The sequence below is a fragment of the Thunnus thynnus genome, chromosome 2 (genome assembly GCF_963924715.1).
Source record: "Thunnus thynnus chromosome 2, fThuThy2.1, whole genome shotgun sequence".
In the NCBI taxonomy this organism is placed as follows: Eukaryota; Metazoa; Chordata; class Actinopteri; order Scombriformes; family Scombridae; genus Thunnus; species Thunnus thynnus.
In genome coordinates, this window is record NC_089518.1 from 5,493,765 (window position 1) to 5,517,007 (window position 23,243).

The 23,243-nt window shown below is 40.5% G+C and overlaps 1 protein-coding gene across 4 annotated transcripts in view; it reads left to right on the forward strand.

Annotated features, from left to right (window-relative positions):
* The window catches only part of abca2 (ATP-binding cassette, sub-family A (ABC1), member 2), a 119,517-nt gene that overhangs the window by 71,860 nt on the left and 24,414 nt on the right, over positions 1–23,243 (forward strand). For all 4 annotated transcript variants that reach the window (XM_067600572.1, XM_067600556.1, XM_067600552.1 and 1 more), the window contains 18 exons: positions 799–958; positions 2,913–3,041; positions 3,180–3,347; positions 5,171–5,267; positions 6,180–6,353; positions 8,800–8,902; positions 9,139–9,253; positions 10,341–10,531; positions 11,407–11,557; positions 11,713–11,917; positions 12,008–12,172; positions 14,300–14,480; positions 15,204–15,416; positions 17,491–17,687; positions 18,196–18,369; positions 18,856–19,052; positions 22,565–22,685; positions 22,886–23,176. In XM_067600572.1, the coding sequence (XP_067456673.1) occupies positions 799–958; positions 2,913–3,041; positions 3,180–3,347; positions 5,171–5,267; positions 6,180–6,353; positions 8,800–8,902; positions 9,139–9,253; positions 10,341–10,531; positions 11,407–11,557; positions 11,713–11,917; positions 12,008–12,172; positions 14,300–14,480; positions 15,204–15,416; positions 17,491–17,687; positions 18,196–18,369; positions 18,856–19,052; positions 22,565–22,685; positions 22,886–23,176 (3,032 nt within the window). The remainder of the gene's footprint in view (positions 1–798; positions 959–2,912; positions 3,042–3,179; positions 3,348–5,170; positions 5,268–6,179; positions 6,354–8,799; positions 8,903–9,138; positions 9,254–10,340; positions 10,532–11,406; positions 11,558–11,712; positions 11,918–12,007; positions 12,173–14,299; positions 14,481–15,203; positions 15,417–17,490; positions 17,688–18,195; positions 18,370–18,855; positions 19,053–22,564; positions 22,686–22,885; positions 23,177–23,243) is intronic.

The following is a 23,243-nucleotide window of genomic DNA, read 5'->3' on the forward strand; positions in this document are numbered from 1 at the left end:
TTATTCATGAACCCTTTTATTTAAAAGCTTAGCATTTATAATTTAAGAAATATAAGTATGCCAAAGTTACTTTCTGTTTATTTATTTATTTATTTATTTATTCACTCATTTTGTTCAAGCTGTGAAGACAAAAAGAAAATTAAATAAAGTCCAAACCATGACCCTCTGCTGTGTTTAAATTTATACTTATATACTTCTCCAGTTTCTTTATCTCCAACTGCAGCTTCTTCATTTTTAACTTTCGATGATGCTTGTAAATTGAATGGACGTCCTGTGGAAGAGAAAATATGTAAGAGTAGATGATTATGTAGTTGGTAACCTACACATAATTTGAAACATACATCTGATATTATGTAGCCTACTGATAATATAGCCTCAGCTATAATAATAGCTATCCCAGCTATTAACTTGTTGAGTAGGCTACAAAAATATCATAACTGGTAGAAATAAGACATCATGTTTCACTCACAGTGAATTTTGGTGCTTCACATTGGTTTACACTGGTCAAGTCATTGATGACAAGAACTTTCACCAATCCTTTCTTTTGTGTCCGAATCACAAAAGATTCACTGACAAACTCAGAGGAATTCCTTGTCAGATAAAGTGACTGCAGCATCATTTGTTACTGTGAGCTGTTTGATGTGAGCACAGTGAGGTTGTGGCCTGATATATGAGAAGGATTCTTTTTGTTTCATTGTGATTCATTTTAACAACCTGCGACAGATAACATAAAATGCAGAAGCACTACTACTGTGAGTAGCAGTAAAGTTAATGGCCTTTAACCCGTGGCTGTTGCAGGATCATTGAGCCGGAGGCCTTGAAGCAAGGCAATATGAGTTCTCTGGGATTCACCAGCAAAGAACAGAGGAACCTGGGCTTACTGGTTCACCTGATGACTACAAATCCCAAGATCCTCTACTCACCCATCGGCTCCCAGGTGGATAAAGTGATTCAGAAGGCAAGTAGAGAGTGCTGTCCTTGGTGTGGGTGTATAAGTAAATTTTCTTTCATTACTTAAACTGACATACAGTACTTCTTTCATGGTGCTCCACACCAAAGAATTGCAAAACTATGACTAAAGCTGCATCTATTGTTTGTTCTTTGGCCACTTGGGGAAGCAGAACAAGCTATAAACACATCTGACATACCAGTACAACTTTCTCTATGTTAAAAACAAATCAAAACTTTCTCGGATCAGCCATGCTAGTACGATAACAGGAACTACCCTATCCTCACTATCAGACAGGCACTATCACAACCAGGCAGAGAGACATCAAACAACCTTTCACGTCACCTCTATCACTCACTCCAACTCTTCCCACCATTATAAAACTCATCTGAATAAACAAATCCTTAATGCCAACTTTTATTAACTATTAATGTGATAAACAAGTTATGGGGGAAGTAGTACTCTAACACATGCACGTAGCTGCACATATCAGTCAAAGTGATGTTAAAAGTATGTGGAAATGCATATGTACAGTAACAGTGAAAAGTTTGGACACACTTTCTCATTCAGATGAATGTCCAAAGTTTTGACTGGTACTGTATATATTTTCTTTTAATGCAATGTGTATATTTTTTCTACATGTATGGTTTTATTTTATGTGTACCTTCATGGGCCACATTCAAACAGATAAAGTTTCAGAGCCAAAAAAACAAAGAAGTGAACAAAGAAATGAGCTAAAACACTGCAGAGTTGGTGATAATTCTCTTTTTGTTATGCTACACATTGTCATTTGATCATATGTGAACATAACAGTATGGTTTTTAGCTTTTTACGAAGCTAGCTCAACTGCATCTCACAGTGTACAGCAGTTGGTATCCACTGATGAGGATGTGGTTGAAAGCTAATAAGTGGACTTTGACACGCAATATTTGGTCAAACTACTATTTCCAAAGTCCAAAATAGACTCTCTCGCTCAATTAAAATATTGATTAATACAGCTTTAAAGATTTATTCTGTCGATATTCAATATTTTTATCCTTGTAAACCAAATCAACAGTTAATCTATCCTACTAACAAGTACATTGTGTGTATCTTATTCCTCTGTGTCATAGCGCTCCATTGTTGTCCAAAAACTATTAAAAACACATCAGTGAGCCACACTGCTGCACTGGGTGACATGTTCCTTCATCACCATGAACACACACTGTAGTGAGATTTACTCACACACACTCACACTGTTCTGCTTCCAGAAATACTCACCAGAACAAATGTGAATTCATCTGCCGCTTAAAATAGTCCCCAACAAATGCACTATTTCCTCCCATTTGAGGAACGTTTGCTAAAAACTACAGTGACCAGTTGTTTTAGGAAATTACTGAGTTTTTAAAACATGAAAATAAATATTTGTGAGCTGTTTTTAAAGATTGATGTCTTCAGTAGGAACCAGTGGTATTGAGCTTTCCTCGTTGTCCTTGTTGACAACAAACATACAGAATAAATCTTATCCTTAAAGGTTTGTTTTGATTTATTTTATACCCTGATCTTAATAGTTCACTCTTGACAATGCTGCATTTACAGTTTTATTGTCAATGTTTAGTGTCACTGTCACTACAGAGCCAGAGACTCCCAACATGAATTATGTGAGACCATGGAGCAAGCAATGGGAAAAGTTTTGTATTCCACAAACAGTACATGTATCCTGTACTGTCTGACATCTTGGGTTCACAACAACCTTCTCCTACTTATTGATTATCTGTTGATTGTAGCACAGTCTGACCATTCGCAGCACCTATCAGTTATCTGAGCAAGTGGCTGAGGACGGGTGAGAGCACTGTGAATGTGGGAGGGTGAGAGATGAAGGGAGGATGTGGAGGAGGAAAGGAGTGAAACTTTATGGGCAGATGGCTGAATTCATGACAAAATAGCATTACAAAAACAAAGGAACATTTTTTTTCCCTCTTAGGCCAATGAGACATTTGCATTCGTTGGGAACGTGACACACTACACCAAGGTGTGGCTTAACATCTCTGCTCAGCTCAGGATTTTTCTTGAGGAGGGCCGGCTGCACAACCAGCTGGTGTGGCTGCAACAAGTATGTTCACATACAAGTCATCCACTGAAATTATTGATGATGACATCAGGATGTGAAAATTATTCCATGTATCAATATTTTCCCATGAAGTTCAGTGGGCTGTGAGTCATCTATCAGCTCTTTCTCCTCTGCCTCCAGCTGTCTTCAGAGCTTCAACAGCACCCTGAGCTGTTGAATGGCACAGACAGTGAGCTGATACAGGGGCTGATGGAGGCAAACTACAGTCTTCCTAACACCTCCACCCTGCTAGAACAGCTGGACACCATTGACAACGCTGCCTGTGGCTGGACGCGCTTCATGTCTAAGGTCTGTATAATTAGTGGCGATTCCTAACCAGGCCAGCTTGCACTTCTTTTTCTTTTAATACTCTTTACTTGATGGTCATAATCCCTGACAACAATTACTTCTCAGAAATCAAACAAATGTACAATAACTGTACAATAACAAAAATGTTTAGAAAAAGAAGAGAAAAAATTAGCAGAACAAATATAAGTTATGTCAACAACATTTATAATAATACATTGGTTTAAGAAAACTTAAATAAATGAAAATAAATAGATAAATATCTCGATACATGCACTTCTCAGCTGGGACCAGTAAATTCTTGGAGCCACTGCTTGTAATGTGGGCTGGGGAAGGTGGAGACAGCTAGCAGCTTGTAGTTAGCAGAAGCTCTGGGATTGCTAGTTAGCTTAGAGAGGCAACAGACAACTTAATTTGGATTTCCACATGGCTTCTTTATTCTACAGTACTTAACATTGACCATACAATGCCAGCTCATACATGAGCAGTAGAGCATAGCCAACATGACTCATTACTGAATAACGAGTTGGAGAGGGTTCTCTTTTGTGGACATTAGCTGGAGTAGTAGCAACAACTACAACCTTAACCCTCCCATAAAGCATGTAATTATTGTTTTTACACTACAGTTTTTGTACAAATTAAACAAAAGAGATATAAAGTTTAATATGTAAGCTTTAGAGGTGCTGGTAGGCAGATTTTGTTCCCTTTGGACAGAGCTAGGCTAGCTGTCCCCCCCCCCTGCGAAACTAAGCTAACCTTGTTGTAGTTTTACATTTACTGTACAGTCATAAGAGTGGTATCGATCTTTTCAGTCTTGGCAAAGCAATTCAATTTATCTCCCAAAAAAAATATTTCTTTAAATCTGTTAATTTATTTTTTTGACCATTTGGGGGCAGTGCAACAAGATGAAAACCATAGACTGTAAGAAATATGGACATAGCCACTGTGAGTCACCCATTGGTTTATAAACTGCCATTTTGAAGCCTCGAGTGTAGCAATTTGACCATCACCATCTTGGATTTGGCCGTCGCCATGTTTGATTTTTGGAACCAGAAGGGACCATATTTGGACAAGAGGGTAGAGCTGACCATAGTACTAGCTGCTAGCTTGGTTAGCACTCTAAATGGGACCATAATTTACAAAATGAACATCATGCTGTGTTGAAGAAGGCTTGAAACTAGCAATTGAGACCAAAAACCCACTAGGAAACAGTTCAGTGAGGTAATAAATCAAGAGAGAAGTAGGGTCATTTTCCCATAGGCTTCCATACAATCGGACTTTCTTTTGCAACCAGTGGATTCGCCCCCTGATGGCCATTAGATAGAAAGCAGGTTCTTGGCACTTCTGCATTTGCTTCATTTTTCAGCCCCGGAGGTTGCTGCTTGATGAAAACACAACACTGACATTGTACTTCAGCAAACACAGTCAGACATGCACCACACTATAATGTACAGCATAAGATGAACCATGGAGGAGTGAAATACAAACTCACACACTACACAATATATTGTGAACATTTAGTATGAGTAGTCAGATGTGGCATGGAAGTCATATGAAAGAATGTTTGTGTTCATTTTCAATCTGAAGTGACACATACTATAAAATAACATTGCCCAAGGTCATTATATTTGCAATAATATGCATTGATTTACTTACAGACACCGTTTGGAGACAGGAAAAGGCAAAGAAACACTATCCTATTGATTCAAGTGTAAACATGCAGACCCTGCAGTAATTCAGTATGGTGCTCAGCTGTCACAATAGTTTTTTTCATGACTCTACTTCCACTGTGAACGATTATTTCTGTGTTTGTCCCGGGCTTTTAGGTCAGTGTGGACATCTTCAAGGGCTTTCCTGATGAGGACAGCATCGTCAACTACACGCTGAACCAGGCCTACCAGGACAATGTTTCTGTGTTTGCCAGTGAGTCATCACTCTGTACCTGTGTGTCAGGGGGGGATAATGATAGCTCAGCAAATAGTAAAACAAATGCTTGAACAAAGCGCTGGCTTTATGCTCTAATGAAAACTAGTGGAACAGTTGGGCCACAGCAGGAGAAGGACATAGTGGTACAGTTCAAATGGACTGATTTGGCTTGCTAGCCAATTGTGAAGTGCAACAAGTTCAAAATCTGCAATTTCATTTTTTTTTACAGATTTTCTGAACATCCAAATGGCCAGACACATATGTAATTTAGAAACACCTCTCAGTAAAACAACACATTCAGCACTACAGTGTGAACAGCACCACAAACTACAGCCTCCAAAATGACCATAAAGTTGAATCTGCACCTTTGTAAAACAGCGTTACCACATGAATAATAAATGCCCTGCAAACATGTATTAATCATGCTTGTAAAAGACAAAAAATGTCAGCAAAACAACTCCAAACAATATTGGAAACAATCTACCTTACATTTGATACACACAAAACAGATGATGCAGGGAAAACTGAACAAAGAGTCCATTGCTGAAGAACAGACTGTTTGAAGACACTCTGCTTCTGAAGCTTTCAGTGGATGACTGAGCCACAACATAGACGTGATACAGCTGTGCACCAACAGGAACGCATCACAGCTGCATCCAGTGGACCTCCAGAGTTAGACATGCAAATCTAGTGTCTGTAGGCAAAACAAGTGCAACAAGTGAAGACAATTCAGTGAGTAGGATAAAGTCAGTGCTGTAAGGAGAGATTCCCACAGGACAAACAAACCTGATTGTAAGACAGAGGTTTGACATTGTTCAGAAATGGACTGAAGCTACACTATGATGTTAGCAGGCTTCATGATGACCACCAGGACACTGCTGACCTGATACTTGCTCTTCTGCTTCATAGGTGTGATTTTCCAGACTAACAAAGATGGTTCCCTGCCGCCCCACGTCCTGTACAAAATTAGACAAAACTCCAGCTTTACAGAAAAGACCAATGAAATCCGACGAGCCTACTGGCGTCCAGGACCAAACACTGGGGGGAAATTCTACTTCCTTTATGGTTTTGTTTGGATCCAAGGTATGTGACCAGAATGCAATGCTTCTTGAGTGCTGACAATATATCCATGATGCAGGTTAGACAATAGATTTGATACATAACGTACATGGTTATATTTGTAATGTTACACAGCTGCCACAGTTGGAAGCAGAAACATTTTTGTCGTGGACTTTGTTTTAGAGCAATGTGATGGCAACAGTCTCTGCTATAAATCAAGAGCCACACAGATCCACAGGGGAGCCAGACTGTGATGTCAAACGCATTGTTTAGTATGTTTTAGTAAGAAAAAGATTTATTCTGGTAAAGTGCTTACCACTGTGCACTGTGAAGTGGGCACACCTGTGAAAATGCCAATGCAAGCTGGAGCAGAAGCACTTTCCACTGCAAGTCATATTTTATTTAGAAGGCAGACAGTAGGGAGCTGCTTGTCTGATACAGAGAGTTGATCCATAATGATGCATCCAAACTGACAGGAGTTGCCCGGAGACTGCCAAGGCAATTTATGGTTGATTTTAGCCATGACAGATTGAAAGGGTTGGATCACTGGAATTACAAAAAAAATTCTAGCTAGGGGACTGTATGATTATTAAAGGGGTCACAAAAGGGGGAGTGGTGTCTGAAAAAATCCCAACTCAGCTGTGTATAAAAGAGCTTACTGGCTCTGTAGAGTGAGAGCATGCTGCTTTATCTCAGCAAACGCTGGACTTTAATATAACAATGGTTTTAATGTGTGCTTTGATATTTAATTGTGCACTTTTTGGAACTGCGCTCTGCAAAAAATATCTCCAACACACCTTGTTATGTGACTCAGGCATCATGTAATTGGTTTGATTATGATGGACAGTCAGACATTTTATCTAATAAATATCAGGCTATAGCACCATCTGATCTAATTCATAATTATTTTTATTGTTTGGAATCAGTGACCAGAGGCCAGATGCATAAACAATTAGTATGCCCAAATCATGCAGATATCATTTCCCATACATAAACCAGTATTTTTAATGAACAGAATGTGTGGTGAGGCACATTTTAGACCAGGGGTACTGGTCTAAACTGTAGTTTAGTTTGATAACCAACTGTACTGATTGTGTGATTTTTATGGTTCTACATATCAATCTGTAAAATGCCAAACAAAGACATTGATAAACTTCATATTGAGTAATTACTTATGTTATGTCTCATTCTTCTAATTTGCATAGGCGACATCATTTTGCTGTTAATATTCCTTTTTTTACCCTAAACTGTGACACACCCTGTAAAGTCGTTTTGTGAGCACTGCTGCTAATCATTGATTATATTTCTGATGTTTAAAAATGATTACCAGAGATTACTGCTGACGAAAGTTTACAGGTCTATGTGATTAATTAATGACATGGACATTATAAAGAGCCACACAGCTGTGCATGATAGAGGCATGATGTGCCTGTTTGAGAACCTCACTGGTGCAACACAAGTGATGAAACTGCACTTCTCTCCCGTTTGTTTCATTGACGGGTGTAAAGACCATGATGCAGTCAGCTTATTGATATAAAAAAAATGGCTGATAAGAGCATCTTCTTCCATTTATGGCTAATTGTGGGAGTGAAAATAAGGCTCGTGCATGTGCACCTTGTTCCACAATGACTGACATTTATAAAACAGAGCCATAGTATAGTATGCAGGACTTTATACATCTGATTAAAAGAATGTATTTTTGTGTGTACACACAGTTTTAGTCATGAATCTACACAGAGTTTTATGCTACTGGCATAAAATGTACAGGGAACATTTCTCTGGGAGGAAGTTGTTCTAATGAAAACTCTTGATTGTGTGTTTGGGTGGAACAGTTCTTTAAATGGCCTGTAGAATCCTTGCTTTATCATTTAGTCTTGTTTCGGTAAATGAGTGTGTCACCATGAGAGACCCCTTTCAAAAGGGGTGCAACGGATCACAGAACTCACGGTACGGATTGTATCATGGCTTTGAGTCATGGATCGGATCATTTTTCAGATCAGCAAAAAAAAAAAGGAGACATCTTTGCTTCCCATTTATTCTGTGAAACTTGAAGCAAGGAACTTTAGCCCATGAAAACAACATTCAACATGTCCAATGTTTAAATAAAATCTTAAAATGTATAAAATATTCAATACTCAGTTGTTAAATTAAAGTGCAATATGAGGCGTGATACCTTCCTCCTTTAAACATGGTCATCAAAACTTGATGATAACTTATAAACATGAACACACATCTTGTCCTGCAGTTTAGCGTGTTGAACGAACCACCAAACAAACATTCACCAGGGAAAAGTGCACCGCTAATGTCCATTAACAGCTAGATAACTAATTAGCTGCTCAGCTGTAGCACATTAAACACCTCGTCATGTCCTCTCTGCCTTCTCACCTTCTTCTTCTTTTTCTTTCAAAGCATCACCTAAATGCAAACAACTAAAAATGTAATGCACATTTATCACATTTCTCTTTCTCAGATATGATAGAGAGAGCCATCATCAACACATTTGTGGGCCATGATGTGGTGGAGCCGGGTAACTACGTTCAGATGTTCCCCTATCCATGTTACACCAGAGACGAGTAAGAAATGGACTGTTTTTAGCAATAACATTAACATGAACATACTCTACCTGTCATGTTCTCTTTTGTGTGGCTCTGTTCATGTCATGATGTTGAGCATGGCATATACAGATATTTTATATGCAAAAATTGTATTTTTAACTGCTTATATAAATGTTGTTCTTATAAATATATTTTACGTGTGTTAGAAGTTCAAAAATAACTATATTTGGTCTGTGTTGTTGTTTTTTTTTTAGTTTCCTGTTTGTGATTGAGCACATGATGCCTCTGTGCATGGTGATCTCCTGGGTTTACTCAGTGGCCATGATGATTCAGCACATTGTGGCCGAGAAGGAACATCGACTCAAAGAGGTTAGACTGTGTGTCTGTCACCAGCCTGCAGTGACAGACTGAAACTGTCTGGTTAATATGTCAGGCCTATGTTAGGCGTTAACACTTTACCACAATGTTTCCTTCCTGACCATACCATCTGATATTCTGTGGTCTGGTGTTAAATGCAGTGAAGGCAGCTAAACGCCTATTTAAACAGTCACATACCAGAGTCTCTGCGTCTCTTCCTCTACTGTCCGAGGTGATTGACTCTGCGGCTGACAGTACTGTCAGCAGCCAGCAGGAGAGACGCTCTGCACTGTGTTTGGATTTTATAAATGAACTAACACCAGGACGCAAACTTTTTTATTTCTCTGACGTTTTCACATCACAAACGAACAATGAACAGTAGCATTAAAACACAAGTCTTGCGGGTAAAATATGGGACTCATGTAGCTGTTATATTAGTTTAGTGTGGGGTGGCTACTCTGCAGGTGCGCTTGATTTCACTGTAACTGCAGTAACCAGACAGAGATAAGCCTCCTGAATTTACACCTAAAATGCTGTTAAAACTTTCCTTTACAATTTCCACTGAAGCTTCCATGATCATTGACTCTGACAAAACACTCAATACAGAGTGAAAAATGAGAGACATCCGCAGAGTGAAAGTGGGAGCTGGGAGAGTTAGCAGATAATTAGAATAGTTATGATTAGAATTAAAATAGGTTAATTAAAATAAGTTCTTAGAACTGCATTTATAACCTTTTTATTGACTCAAACGTAGCTTAACATGTCATGTGATATGCTACTTCAGTACACTTCAACAACAAATATTACTGGGACCACTACAGAAAATTGCAGTTTCACACATTGACCATACACAGTGCAGCCGTATACTAGGTAAAAATATTTCAACTCACGCTGACAAGCCTTTGCGTCGATATGCACTGCCCCGCATGAATTTGCATCTACTTGCATCTTTCCATCCACTTTGAACACACAGTAAGAATGTCTAAACCAAATGCCTAAACAAGCTGACAGTGGACTGATAGAGTTTTAAATGGAGATGTAGTACTTATCTACAAGTATCTACAAATTCTGTCATTTAACCATCATGCTGCCTCCTCAGGTGATGAAGATGATGGGTCTGAACAACGCAGTTCACTGGGTGGCATGGTTCATCACCGGCTTCGTCCAGCTGTCCATCTCTGTCACTGCTCTGACCGCCATCTTGAAGTATGGCCGGGTGTTGCTCCACAGTGACCCCTTCATCATCTGGCTCTTCCTCACCATCTATGCCGTGGCTACCATCATGTTCTGGTGAGTGCCAACACAGTGCAGATGTAGTCCCACCAAAACAGACATCTAATCAGATTGTACCGGTAGTAACTGTTTAATATCAAGGTTGTGTCAAGTGACCTCACATAATAATCAGCAACACTCTGCCCACTTAGAAGCTGATTAGACATCTAATCACCTACAATAAGTGAAAACACTGTGTGGGTGTGCAGGGCCCTTACAACTGCTTTAAATGTGCAGTAATAGTTCATTATAATAACCTTTTTTGTCTTTTTTGGGCAGCAGATCAAGATGAAAACACAACATTTGACATATTATCTCCTTGTAAAGTTGCTGTGGCAAACCTGTTAGCAATCATCCAGCAGGGGCAGAGCAATATTATTTATATATTTGTGTGCACATGATGAATGTAACTCCAATACTCATGCTCCTTTTAGTTCTGGTTTGGTCCCCATCAACTACTGAGAAAAAAAATCAATTAAAGCAACTTTAAAGCACAATATTATATGTAAAAATACACATACTGGCCACATCCACATACTAGGAGCTGTATGTGGCCTGAGACACTACTCAGGGTTAATAAAAACCACTGCAACCTCTATTTTACTACACTACCATTATTATGCACATAGGACAGTAAGAGACGTTATCATAGTCTGTTATTGTTACGTTAATATGCAGTAAATGTTTAAAAATACATGAAATACCATTCACATTTTTGTATTTGTTTTGAAAAAGCCCTGACTCTACCTTTAATATCCATTCACCTCTGAGCACCATCCTACACCCTGATGTCTCTAACAGAAACTTCTGATTGGAGAGTCATTAGTTTGACTCCTGACATATATGTAAGGTTTGATGAAAAGAAGCCCATGCAACTGCCCTTTGTTTTCCAGTTTTCTGGTGTCAGTGATTTATTCAAAAGCCAAGCTGGCATCAGCCTGCGGAGGAATTATCTACTTCCTCAGCTACGTGCCCTACATGTATGTGGCCATCAGGGAGGAGGTGGCCCATGATAAGATCACTGCCTTTGAGAAGTGCATCGCTGTAAGGCCTTTTCTCTTTTCTCCCATTGTTGCAATTAATCTGGCCACATTTGAACTCTGTAAACATTGCCCCTTGTGTTGTCACTGTGAAATATTACTTAAATATTGCAGATGAAATACAGATTAATAAATTCTTGCTTCACCTCTCTCCTTCAGTCTCTCATGTCCACCACAGCCTTCGGCCTGGGTTCAAAATATTTTGCCCTGTATGAGGTTGCGGGCGTTGGCATCCAGTGGCGAACCATCAACCAGTCACCGGTAGAAGGCGATGACTTTAACCTGGGTCTATCCATGATGATGCTCATCATCGATGCTGCTGTATATGGTGTACTTACCTGGTACATAGAGGCAGTGCATCCAGGTAGGAATCCTTATCTGAATCCCCATCATACTCAATTATTCACTCATATTTTAAACAGACAAGATTAAATGTGTTCTTCCTTACCTATAGGCATGTATGGGCTGCCCCGCCCCTGGTACTTCCCCCTGCAGAGGTCCTATTGGTCAGGTAGTGGGCGTGTTGAGACGTGGGATTGGTCGTGGTGTGGAGGCGGGGCTGCCAGGCTCAGCGTGATGGAGGAGGATCAGGCTTGTGCAATGGACCAGAGGAGATCTGGTAGGGTCATTTGGGGCTGATGAGGACAGCTTCTTTAAGAGAATCTCATGTTCTGTAGATCCACTTTACCAAGTTGCACTTTCACACGTAAATATTCAGATGACACAGTAATTTTCCTTTCCTATCTTAATACTGATGTTGTTTACACCGCATCCTCTTCTGAATTGAATTCTTTTTTAAGTGATTTCAGGCAAATTATCTGACTGTAGATGAAAAAAACTGCATGTGTTTCCACTCTCCTAGTAACCTTTTGTCATACCCCATAGTGTTTTTGGGAAATGCACTTATTCACTTTCTTTCTGTGAATTTGATAAGTAGATCAATACCACTCACCTATCTGTGTGGTAAATATGAAGCTTAACTTGGCACAGGAAGACAGGAAACAGTTAGCTAAATGTGAATTTAAGAATTTAGTGAATTTAGGAATTTAGTTTGTGGTGCTCACAGCATTGAAGAGTTACATTTAAAAAAGTCAATGGCAACATCTCTTTCCAGAAGCAGTGTTGTCACTGTTATTTCCCAAACATGCTCCATGCAAGAAGGTAAATGACAACATCTGGCCCAGCTGTTGCAAACACGAAACATACTCAACGTGTTGCAATTATGCACCAGTGGAGGTGATCAATGTCAGTCCTCATTGAGGTGATCGAAGCTAGTTAAAGCTAATGAAAGCATTTCCATGACCACAGTAGTAGTAAACAAACATAGTGTCTGTGGAGGAATGTGTACTGCTGTACTTACTGCACAGAAGAAGAAAATACACTCACTGAGAAGGACGAAGAGTTCCTGTCTGAATGAGACAAAGTTCAGCTGGAGCATCGTTAAACTTCTCAGCATGATTATTTTGATGAATCCAGCCTTATTCTGCATAATCAGCCGAAGACTTTATCAACTGCTTTATTGAGACTTTTTCTTCAATAGAAAGTATGTCTAATAAAAACAACCCACAGTGAGGTCTGTGGATTATGGGGCAGGGGCATTGTTTGTGAGCATGACAAACCAAACTTTATTTTCCCACATTGTATTAGGGTGGAGACAGAAAACTCAGATATCTCAAAACCAGGACACCTTAAACCCAAACTATCTGCATGGCTGAATACCACTAGAGGTAAAAGAGTAGATATGTTTGTTTTGTTCATTTGAGTGCGTCAAAAAAAAAATATGTGTAATGAACTTGGCCTTAGGTCTTCATACTCTAGCTATCATTATCAAAAGCCATATACAAATAAATGGTGTTTAAATGGACTGACTGGGGATCTTAGGGGACTACATCTATGCTCTATGTCCTTAAAACTTTTTGACCTTTTTGAATATTTTAAATAGCTTTTGACTGTGGGCCCTATTTTTGTGCTGGCACAGAGCATGAAGAGCAGTAGTGCACCAAAAAGTGGTGTTTTCCTCTGTCGTCCTGTGGTTATTTCCTTGACCGTGCTGGTTTGGTATCTTGGTGACTCACGCTGTGCCACAGGGCGAGGAGAGGCTCAGTAGAGGGTGTGGTGATGCCGATCCAGCAGCACATTGCAATCTTGTGGGTCCACACACTCAGAGCAGATTGAGAGCACAGCCCACTTATGTTCTGTAATATTTTGTCACTTTATTTGGTGAAGGCATACCAATATAAACCGCTCTGAAATCATACAAACCCCTTCATTCGTGTTTTGCTTGTCTTTACACTTTCCTGGGTCTGGCCTGCTTCTGGTATACTAACACACTTTCCTTTACTCTGATGACCCTCTTTAAAGCCTTAATCTGAAGGCAGCAGGTATCCGTTCCAACTGCAGTCATACCGGAATGTTGTTGTGCATTGTCATGGTGTAGTTTACTACACTACCACATTTTGTGTAACCAGCTGTTGCAGAATAACCACAGAAACCTCCGTGCTTATTTGCACATCACACTTAGCACTTCACATGTTACCGTCATCGCTGTGTAAGTGTGTGTGTGTCTCTCTGAAAGTGCTATATAAATGTAGCCATTTACCATTTTTGCCAAGGTCAGTATGCCTGTTACCACAAAATTACCAAGTAAGTGACAGTTCTAAATGGAGAGAGGTGGAACATTTGATCACATTTTATGAATATATAGACAACTTCACTCCACTTCTCCCTTTTCTCTTCGTCTCTCTAGAGGAAATGCGGGGCATTGAGGAGGAGCCGAGCCACCTGCCGTTGGTGGTGTGTATCGACAAACTGACCAAGGTGTACAAAACTGGCAGCAAACTGGCCCTGAACAAACTGAGCCTCAACCTGCATGAAAACCAGGTGGTCTCCTTTCTGGGACACAACGGTGCTGGCAAGACCACAACCATGTGAGAGAGAATAGTGTGTGTTTGAGCGTGTGTGTGTGTGATGATTCAATAATGAAGTCAACGCTGTAGTTTGGAGTTCAGTTCATATTGTTTGCCATTATAAAAAAAGTGTCATCCAACCCTGATATGTCTGAGTTTTATTCTTCAGCTGTGGCACTCTATAACACACACAGGTAAAACATTATTTCCTCAGCAAAGGAGCAGAAAACAAGCTCCAGAGCGATAGCAGAACATAGCTTACCCCTTTTGTTTTTCCTGTTAGTAGTCCAAAGGTGGTAATAAGCAAACGTTTCACAACAAAACCAAAGCGTGTTGCTGTGCATGTCTAATGGATTTTTGGATAAGTCAGTTATGAATTGATGCACTGTAGTTGAACATCTAAACTATTCCTGTGTGATGTTTGACCAGAATTTGGTCTAGTCTAGTTGCACTAAAAGCATGGAAGGAACCTCTTCAATGATGATGATGATGGCCCACTGAAGCATGTTAACACTGCTGTTGGCTGACAACCCTTTCAATTCAAAATGTTTAGCTTAAAATTGACATTTTAGTGACATTATCTAATGTGTTTTAAAAGGGTTTCATAATTTCATCATTAATTAGAATAATTTATATAGGGAGTTACAATCACAATTATGCCACAATTAAGAATTGTACCCCGTGAATCACCTCACTGTTTGGCTAATGCTACTACTACTAACTGCCTACATTGAACTGTTATAGGTCCATCCTGACAGGCTTGTTCCCACCCACCTCTGGCTCAGCCACCATATATGGTCATGACATCCGCACAGAGATGGAGCGCATTCGTCAGAACCTGGGCATGTGTCCACAGCACAACGTCCTGTTTGACAAGCTGAGTGTGGAAGAACACCTGTGGTTCTACTCCAGACTCAAAGGCATGGCTGAAGAAGACATACGCAAGGAGATGGACAAGTCAGTACAACACCATGCTTCTCCAGACTGTACTTTATTACATACTGTGCTGCACTGTATTATACTCAGTGTTGGAAAGGTTACTTTTGAAATGTAATAGCTTACAGATTACTAGTTACCCTGTTAAAAACGTAATGAGTACTGTAACTATTTTAATTAATCCATCAAAGATGTTTCCTCAGATTTGACATTGAGCATTTTGATGTTTACAGCATTTTCACCACTGGTAAACTGAAAGCCGTTCTTGTCCAAGGACATGGCCACCCACTTTGACGTGGTCAGCTGGTCATAGCCATGGCAGACACAGGTTGCTTAGGGCAATGTGCATTGATTTGATTGGCAGACGAGAGGTGGTACAAATTCAAACAAGAGAACTAATCAAAAACAACGCTCAAAAATTGAGCACATACTGCCAAATGAATGGAGCCTATCTAGACGTAGAGACAGCTCCTCGTAAGCCATCCTACCCTTGATGGTGTTGCACTCAAATTTGTCCCAACAGCTTTGCTTCCAGAAATATGCCAGAAAAAGGCATTCCTGCACCGCAAAAAGATGTAAAGCAACATGAACATGAATGAATGTTATATTCTACATATAAGCTCTTAACTGAAAAGAATATATTCAGATGGAACCCCTTTGTAATCACCAACATTTTGATTAGTAACTGTAATTTAATGAAAAATTTTCAATAACTGTAATGGATTACAGTTATATTCATTTTGTAATTTCATTATCGAATGCTGTTATATTTAACTAGTTACTCCCCAACACTGACTATACTATACAGTACATATCATAAGACACTGTCCTCATCTGACCATAAGAACACTTAGAAATGCTGAGAGACAGAACATGATAGAACATGCTGCAGAGCACTTATATACCACTACAACACTTAAGATGTATCAGTTACCTTCTACATCACTGCTTTTAGGCTCCAGGGATGGCAATGATCTGTTGGTTAGCCATTCCACCACTTTGGTGCAGAATGAAATCCCAACAACTGTTGAATGGATTGAGACATGAAAGTTTTTACAAACATTCATGGTGCCCAGACGATGAAGTATGTCTCGTTATAATGTCAGTAAATATTGTGTCTTTTGAAAGTAATAAATAGTTTTATTGAATTACAGCTTGCATCTAATTTAGACTGGAGTCAGATGGAAGTCACAAAAATAAGAAGAGAAAAGAAGAGAGAAGTATTCATGACCTGATAGCAAGCACATCAGCTGGCAGTGTGGACATTAGGGAGACAATTATTGATCCCAACTCAAAATTTATTTTGCTGTTATTAGTATTGTAACTGTTAGTATTAAATTATTGTAGTTGGGTTAGGTTTTATTTATTATGTGAATTTGTAATGTAAATTTGTTATTTATATTTCTGTATTTAAGTATACTTTAAACTGTTAAGAGTTAATATATCGTTCAATTTCAAGTTCAAATTTGCCTTTGAATGTCGTTGACCATCGTTTTGTGCTTCCACAAGTATTGGTTCAGGCACCAGTATAGTTTTAGCACCAGTATCGGAAAAAAACCAAACAATACCCAACCCTACTGTATGCCCATGGCAGCACAAGTTTGTCACTACTGCTCTTCTCATTCTCATGTTGGTGCTCAACCTTTCAGCTGTCATCATTCAAAAACAGACACCGACACGCCCCCTGCTGGCTGAGACAAACATTTCTGATATTTCCCAAAAGACCTTTTTTCCTCCTTTAAATAACAGATCACTGTGAACAATACGTTTTTAAAAAAAATGTGACATTATTTCTGATGGCAAAAAGGGATAGTTAAATGTGATTTTAGTTGGACTTTAAAAGCAGCTCTGTCTATCAATAATAGTAACATTGTATTTAGTGTTAATTGCTAAGATCTGTGATCACGGTGACATTTCTACAATGAAGTCTGATGGGGCAAGAAACAACTAACCAGCTGTCCCCTCCAGGTATCTAAATGGTCTATAATGTATATCTCTCGTGAGCAGGCATCGACTAGTTTTATGGAGTGTAGCCCTGATCAGGACAGTAACATTATGCATCACGCTCCTGTGTGTTTGTGTGTGTGTGTGACAGAATGATTGTTGACCTAGAGTTATCCAACAAGCGCCACAGCTTGGTGCAGACTCTGTCTGGCGGGATGAAGAGGAAGCTATCTGTGGCCATTGCCTTCGTTGGTGGCTCCAGGGCCGTCATCCTGGATGAGCCCACAGCAGGGGTGGACCCCTACGCCCGCAGGGCCATCTGGGACCTCATCCTCAAGTACAAACAGGGTGAGTGGAGGCTGGATATCAGAGGGCATCCCTGCATTATCCTCTGCCAACTGTTTCTCATTGCACTTTTTATTGCGGCCTTTGAAGAAAAGACAGTAGTGACACTGCTTTATATGCAAATATTAAAAAATCTGTACATGCTGTACAAAGCTGCCTTTAACCTAGCTGTCTGCTTTATTAAAGCATATCCCTCAGTAACACAGGATCTTTTGCACACAAAGAATTCATTGCAAATGTTGAGGCTGCCTGGGTCAGACTGTTTTGCATTCCAAATTGCAAGATGTGTCATGAATAGTTTTTACTATGGTAATTGAACTCCACATCAAGTAATTAAGTATTTGTTTAGATTCCTTGCATAAATTTAAAATGTTTCAAAAAAATATAATGAACTGCCTCTATATTCAGTCTCCACGTTATTGTTGCAGACGTGCTCCCTGTCCTTTTGTGATTTCTAGTTTGGTCATTGCAGTGCAAACCCATCTGTGTGTGTGTTGTACTTCTAACCCAGGCCGGACAATTCTGCTGTCCACACACCACATGGATGAAGCAGACCTGTTGGGAGATCGCATCGCCATCATCTCACATGGGAAACTCAAGTGCTGCGGCTCGCCACTCTTCCTGAAGAGCACCTACGGAGATGGATACAAACTGACTCTGGTCAAAAAACAGAGTGAAGGCCGAGGTGTGTGTAGACACGTGTGTGTGTGAGTGTGTGTGGTTTCCTTGTTGTGGATGCAGTTATTAGTGGCTCTTAATTTCCTTTGAAGCTGTCAGATTGTAAATCACTGACCTAAATTTTCTATAAAATTGATAGTAAGACATATAAATGACCCTTTAAAGGGTTGTTTCACCAAATTTCCAAAAGAAAACCCTGCAAATAGTTTTGGTTTTAATTGTCTCAGTTTTGAGAAATCTGTCTGATACAATGAAGTTTAATGTAATTTAGTCTGTTTTGCTCACATCATTTAAAAAAAACAGTCTCATAAAACTCAAACTATCTGCATGGATAGATACCACTAGAGGAAACCGAGCTAATGTGTTTTGTTCTTAGTCTTTTAGCTGTTCGGACATAAAACTTGTGTCTCAGCTTATTACCACTGTCTTTTTTTACCATCCTCTCCTCCCCCTCTCCATCCATCATGTTGTATGTGGTCCTTTCATCCTTCAGGCGAGGGCAGTCAGCTGCAGCCTCCTTCCTCTCTGTCTCCGTCCTCCTCTCTGTCGCCTTGCTCAGAGGCTCGGGTCACCCAGTTTATCCGACAGTTTGTGGCGTCCTGCCTGCTGGTGTCCGACTCCAACACTGAGCTGTCCTACATCCTGCCCTCTGAGGCTGTCAAGAAAGGCTGCTTTGAGAGGCTCTTCCAGGTCCACACACACACACACACACACACACACATATAATATAATATATGAAAATGGACAGTTGAGAGAGTGTATAAACAGTATAAATGATCAATTATAGAAGCAAAGCCACAGAAACACACTGATGAGTTTGTCTTTGGACTGGCATATTCATTAGAATCTCTCTCTGTCCTAACTGAAGTCATTTAAGTCAAATAATGTCATTTTGGCACATTTGTTAAATGAAATCCTTTAGCTAGCTAGCTCTCATGTAGCCTTCCCCTTTAAAGTACAACAACCAATCAGTCAGTCAGTGTGTGTTTGCATTGTTTGTGTGGCTTCATTGCAAACAGACAAAGTCAAATCTGCATTGTTCCATTGAACAGCAAATCCCATGAAAAGACCAGAACCAACAATGTTTTAGTCCATCTCTTGCTACTCTGTCTGTGGCTGTCAGCCTCAAGCTCATTGAGTACGTTTGCTTATTTTGTGTAAAATCAGAGAAGTCTCAGTACAGTTTACAATGCAGATAGATAGATTGTGACACATAGTGACACAAGTGTAAATTGAGCCAGTATCTGTCAGGCAGTAAGTGAGCTAGCAGGGTCTTTAAACTTTAAACAAGGCTGCGGACTAATGATCTTGCCTTTAATGTTGTCACTTCTTATGGTAAAGAATTTCATGAAATCATTAAAGCATAATATATGGTTAGCAGGAGGGGTGGTCTTGCTATAGTGTCAAAGAGGATTTTTTTGGGTTGTTTATGTTTTCATAGATGGGTTTTGATAAGTATGAGCTTCTAGCTGTAGAGAGGACATTTTTTTATAATAAAAGCATAACTTCACCCTCAGGTCTGAGCCTAACTCCACCCACTGCATCATTTTGAAAAATGCTAAAAAGTTGGCATGAGGCTGAGACGTGTGAGTGGGGCGTGGATGTGTGAGACACCTCCTGACCAGAAAATAAGAATAAGAATAATAATAATGACAATAATAATAATTGTTATTATTATAATGGGAGGAAGACAAACAGTGGAATGACATTTAAACAGGCCAGAAGTCATTTTTAAATAAAACTGTCTCTGTTTAACTTGGTTTATTTTCACATGAAGACAGTTTTAGCTTCAGCAGCTAATAACAGCACTGAGCTGCTGAAGGAAATCTCTCTGTGACTGTCCGCTGCAGAGCTGCAGAGCCGCAGGGCCGCGGGGCTGCAGAGCTGCAGAGCCGCAGGGCTGCTGCTCCACTGCTGCTCCACATTGGACAGGTTCAGTAACTCTGGAGCTCTGGTTATACTGCGATTTAGCGTTTTAAAACAAGACTTTACCAGCTGATAACTGCAGGAACAGACAGCCATAGTTCAAGAGCTACAGGACGAAATGCAAAGAGGATTTCAGCTGTTGTTGTGGCTGCCAGCAGCGTTTCCTCCATAGTCACAGATGCAGAGATTTCCTCCAGCAGGTCAGTGCTGCTGTTGGCTGCTGTTAGCTGCTGAAGCTAAAACTGTCTTGATCAGCATTTGAAAGTGAGCGTGGGCGGGCTGCGTGGTTTCACAGACTCACACTCAAGGGTCGGGGCTGGGGGAGGTGGGCTTTATCATTTTGCCATTTAAATAAACTAGTACAGTGCCCATTCAAAATGTGCCTGTTTGTAACAGGCCGACTGCTTATTATTTCTCATATATATTTATCAATTGACTTATCAATTAAAGCGATAAGGATTTAACAGATTAAATGGTTTTAATCCAGACAGAAGACAGACAGACAGAGATTCCTTGCTCTTTAGTGATATGAGCTGCAGTGCCCATTCAAAATGTGTCTGAGACATCCTGCAGTAAGTCTTGAACGTCCATACCAAGGTTCATTCACAGTATACAGTTCAATAGTAGAACTTAAGTCTCTAAATCTTTTTCAAGTCATTAACACTACAGATGAAATCCCACCTTTGACCACAATGTGGATTGCAATCAGAGCGGTGCCGTCGGTATTTCCGCTCGTTGACTCCACGGGCAGAAGAAGCAGCAGAAGCGATGTTGTTTATGAGGTATTTTTATATATTTCTCGAGAACCGCTCATCCAAACAACTTAACACTCGACACTGCACTTCCCTGGGTCATCAGCGGTACACCCGCCAAGTCTAATTTCTAATTCAATCTAATTTATTATCCAGCTCAAAAAACATGTATAAGTGTGCAGCACCTCTAGAAAAGCTATCATTCCAGGCAAGACGGGCAACCTCACTCTTGGATGTACATGGATCAAACCACGCGCCAGCCTCTTCAGGATACACTTCCTGAGTGACTCGGGCAACTAGATCAAGGGCGTAATGCAGGCACGAGTTTAAGGCAGCAGTCAGATTGTCGAGACAAATGAGCAATTATGAAAAAAACATTATGAAATAATGGTCAGATAACACACAGGAGGGGAGGGGGACACTGACACTTGAGATACATCAAGAGTGTAATTCCACCAGAGTGAGCTGGGCTATGGACCAACTGTTTCAAACCAAAGGTATCAATAGTAGATAATTAAGCCTTAGCCAGGGGATCAAATGTCTCGATGACATGTACATTGAAGTCTCCAATAACAATACGGAATGGGTGAGAAGGGGCAGCACTGATAGCTACAAGAAGCAAAGCATACAAAAAGATTGCATTACCAGAAGTTCAAAAGAAAGAGATTTAAGAAGGAATTGTGGGTTGGACGCTGCCAATAGTCAGAATGTGCCAATTAACAGATAATCAATGGGCATTTGTGCTAAGGCTGGGGAAGAGACAGGCCAGAGGCATTACATGCTACAGAACCTGATTAATCAGGTGCCTTCATGTGAACCCTGCATGTCAGACAGTGCAGGATTCATGTTGGGAGTCTCTGGCTCTGTAGTGACAGTTCTAGGAACCTGTTATTATATGTGTAGTAGTGAGTGAGTGAATGACGGAGTGATTTCAGACACCACCACACACAATCTTCACACAATTAGAATATGTCAATATCATATCACTGTCCTGTCTTGATTGTGTTATTTTCTCGTAGTCCCTAGCCTCCTGTACTCCTGTCCAACCTGCTTTTCCCTCCACACCTGCCCTGCATCAGCCTCATCAGTCCTTCCCCACTCCCAGTGTTTCCCTCAGCCAATCAGCTCCTGGCCTGTTCCCTATTCCCTTGTTAGTTCAGTTTACATTTAAGTCCTGTTGTTCTGTTCAGTCTGCCTGCAACCCACCCTAAAAGAAAGAACTAGATCACATATCATATTACAACATAGTATGTTTGAGATCAGATGTCTTACTGCACATCATAATCAAACCAATGACACAATGCCCCAGTTGCATGGCCGTTTCCACCAGACAGCTGTACCAAACAGCACGGTTCTTGATACAGCTCATGGCTCAAGGTTTTAAATACCTTGATTGTTATCAAGGTAGTTGTGGCAGTTAATCATGATAAGGATTATAGATCATATTTCTATCTAGTGTTATTGGGACCATTGCTAGTTCACTGTGCAGTAATTTGACGCTCTCTTTGGTGTGTGTGCCTCCAGGCTTTAGAGCAGAGCTTAGACAGCCTGGCTCTGACCAGCTTTGGGGTGATGGACACCACCCTGGAGGAGGTCTTCCTCAAAGTGTCTGAGGAGGACCAGTCTCTGGAGAATAGCGATGCTGGTGAGACCATCCTCTTCTTCTGTGTCTGCAGATAGTTCAACACCTCCACAAAGTTTTTTAGATTTCATAAATGAGTCCTGACTTTCTCAACAAGAATAGATTTCTGCAAAATGTGCAGAGTCAAAGTGCTGACTTTAGACATTCTCATGAGTTTTTCCACAGCTCCCCATCCCATTATTTCTCTTTCTGTCCCTGGGCAGATGTGAAGGGTTCTCCAGGGGGCAGCTCAGTGGGAAAATCCTCAGTGGGTTCAGGAGGCCCCGGGGGACCGCAGGGTGAGACTGGACCCTTGGTGGAAAGTGAGAAGCCGGAAGTGGAGCTGAATAACCTGGTGATGTGCTCCAGGCTGAGCCAGAGCCAGTCCTCCCTGAAATCCTCCTCCTCCATCGGATCAGTGAGAGGGGACGAGGGGGGGCTCTATGCAGACTTCTATGGAGATTACTGTCCACTCTTTGACAACGGCCAAGAGTCAGACTCCGCAAGCCTGAGAGGTAAGAGAACAAGACAGCTGACAGGCACTGAGCCTCAGGACAGCTGCAACCAAGAGATGTTGGGTGA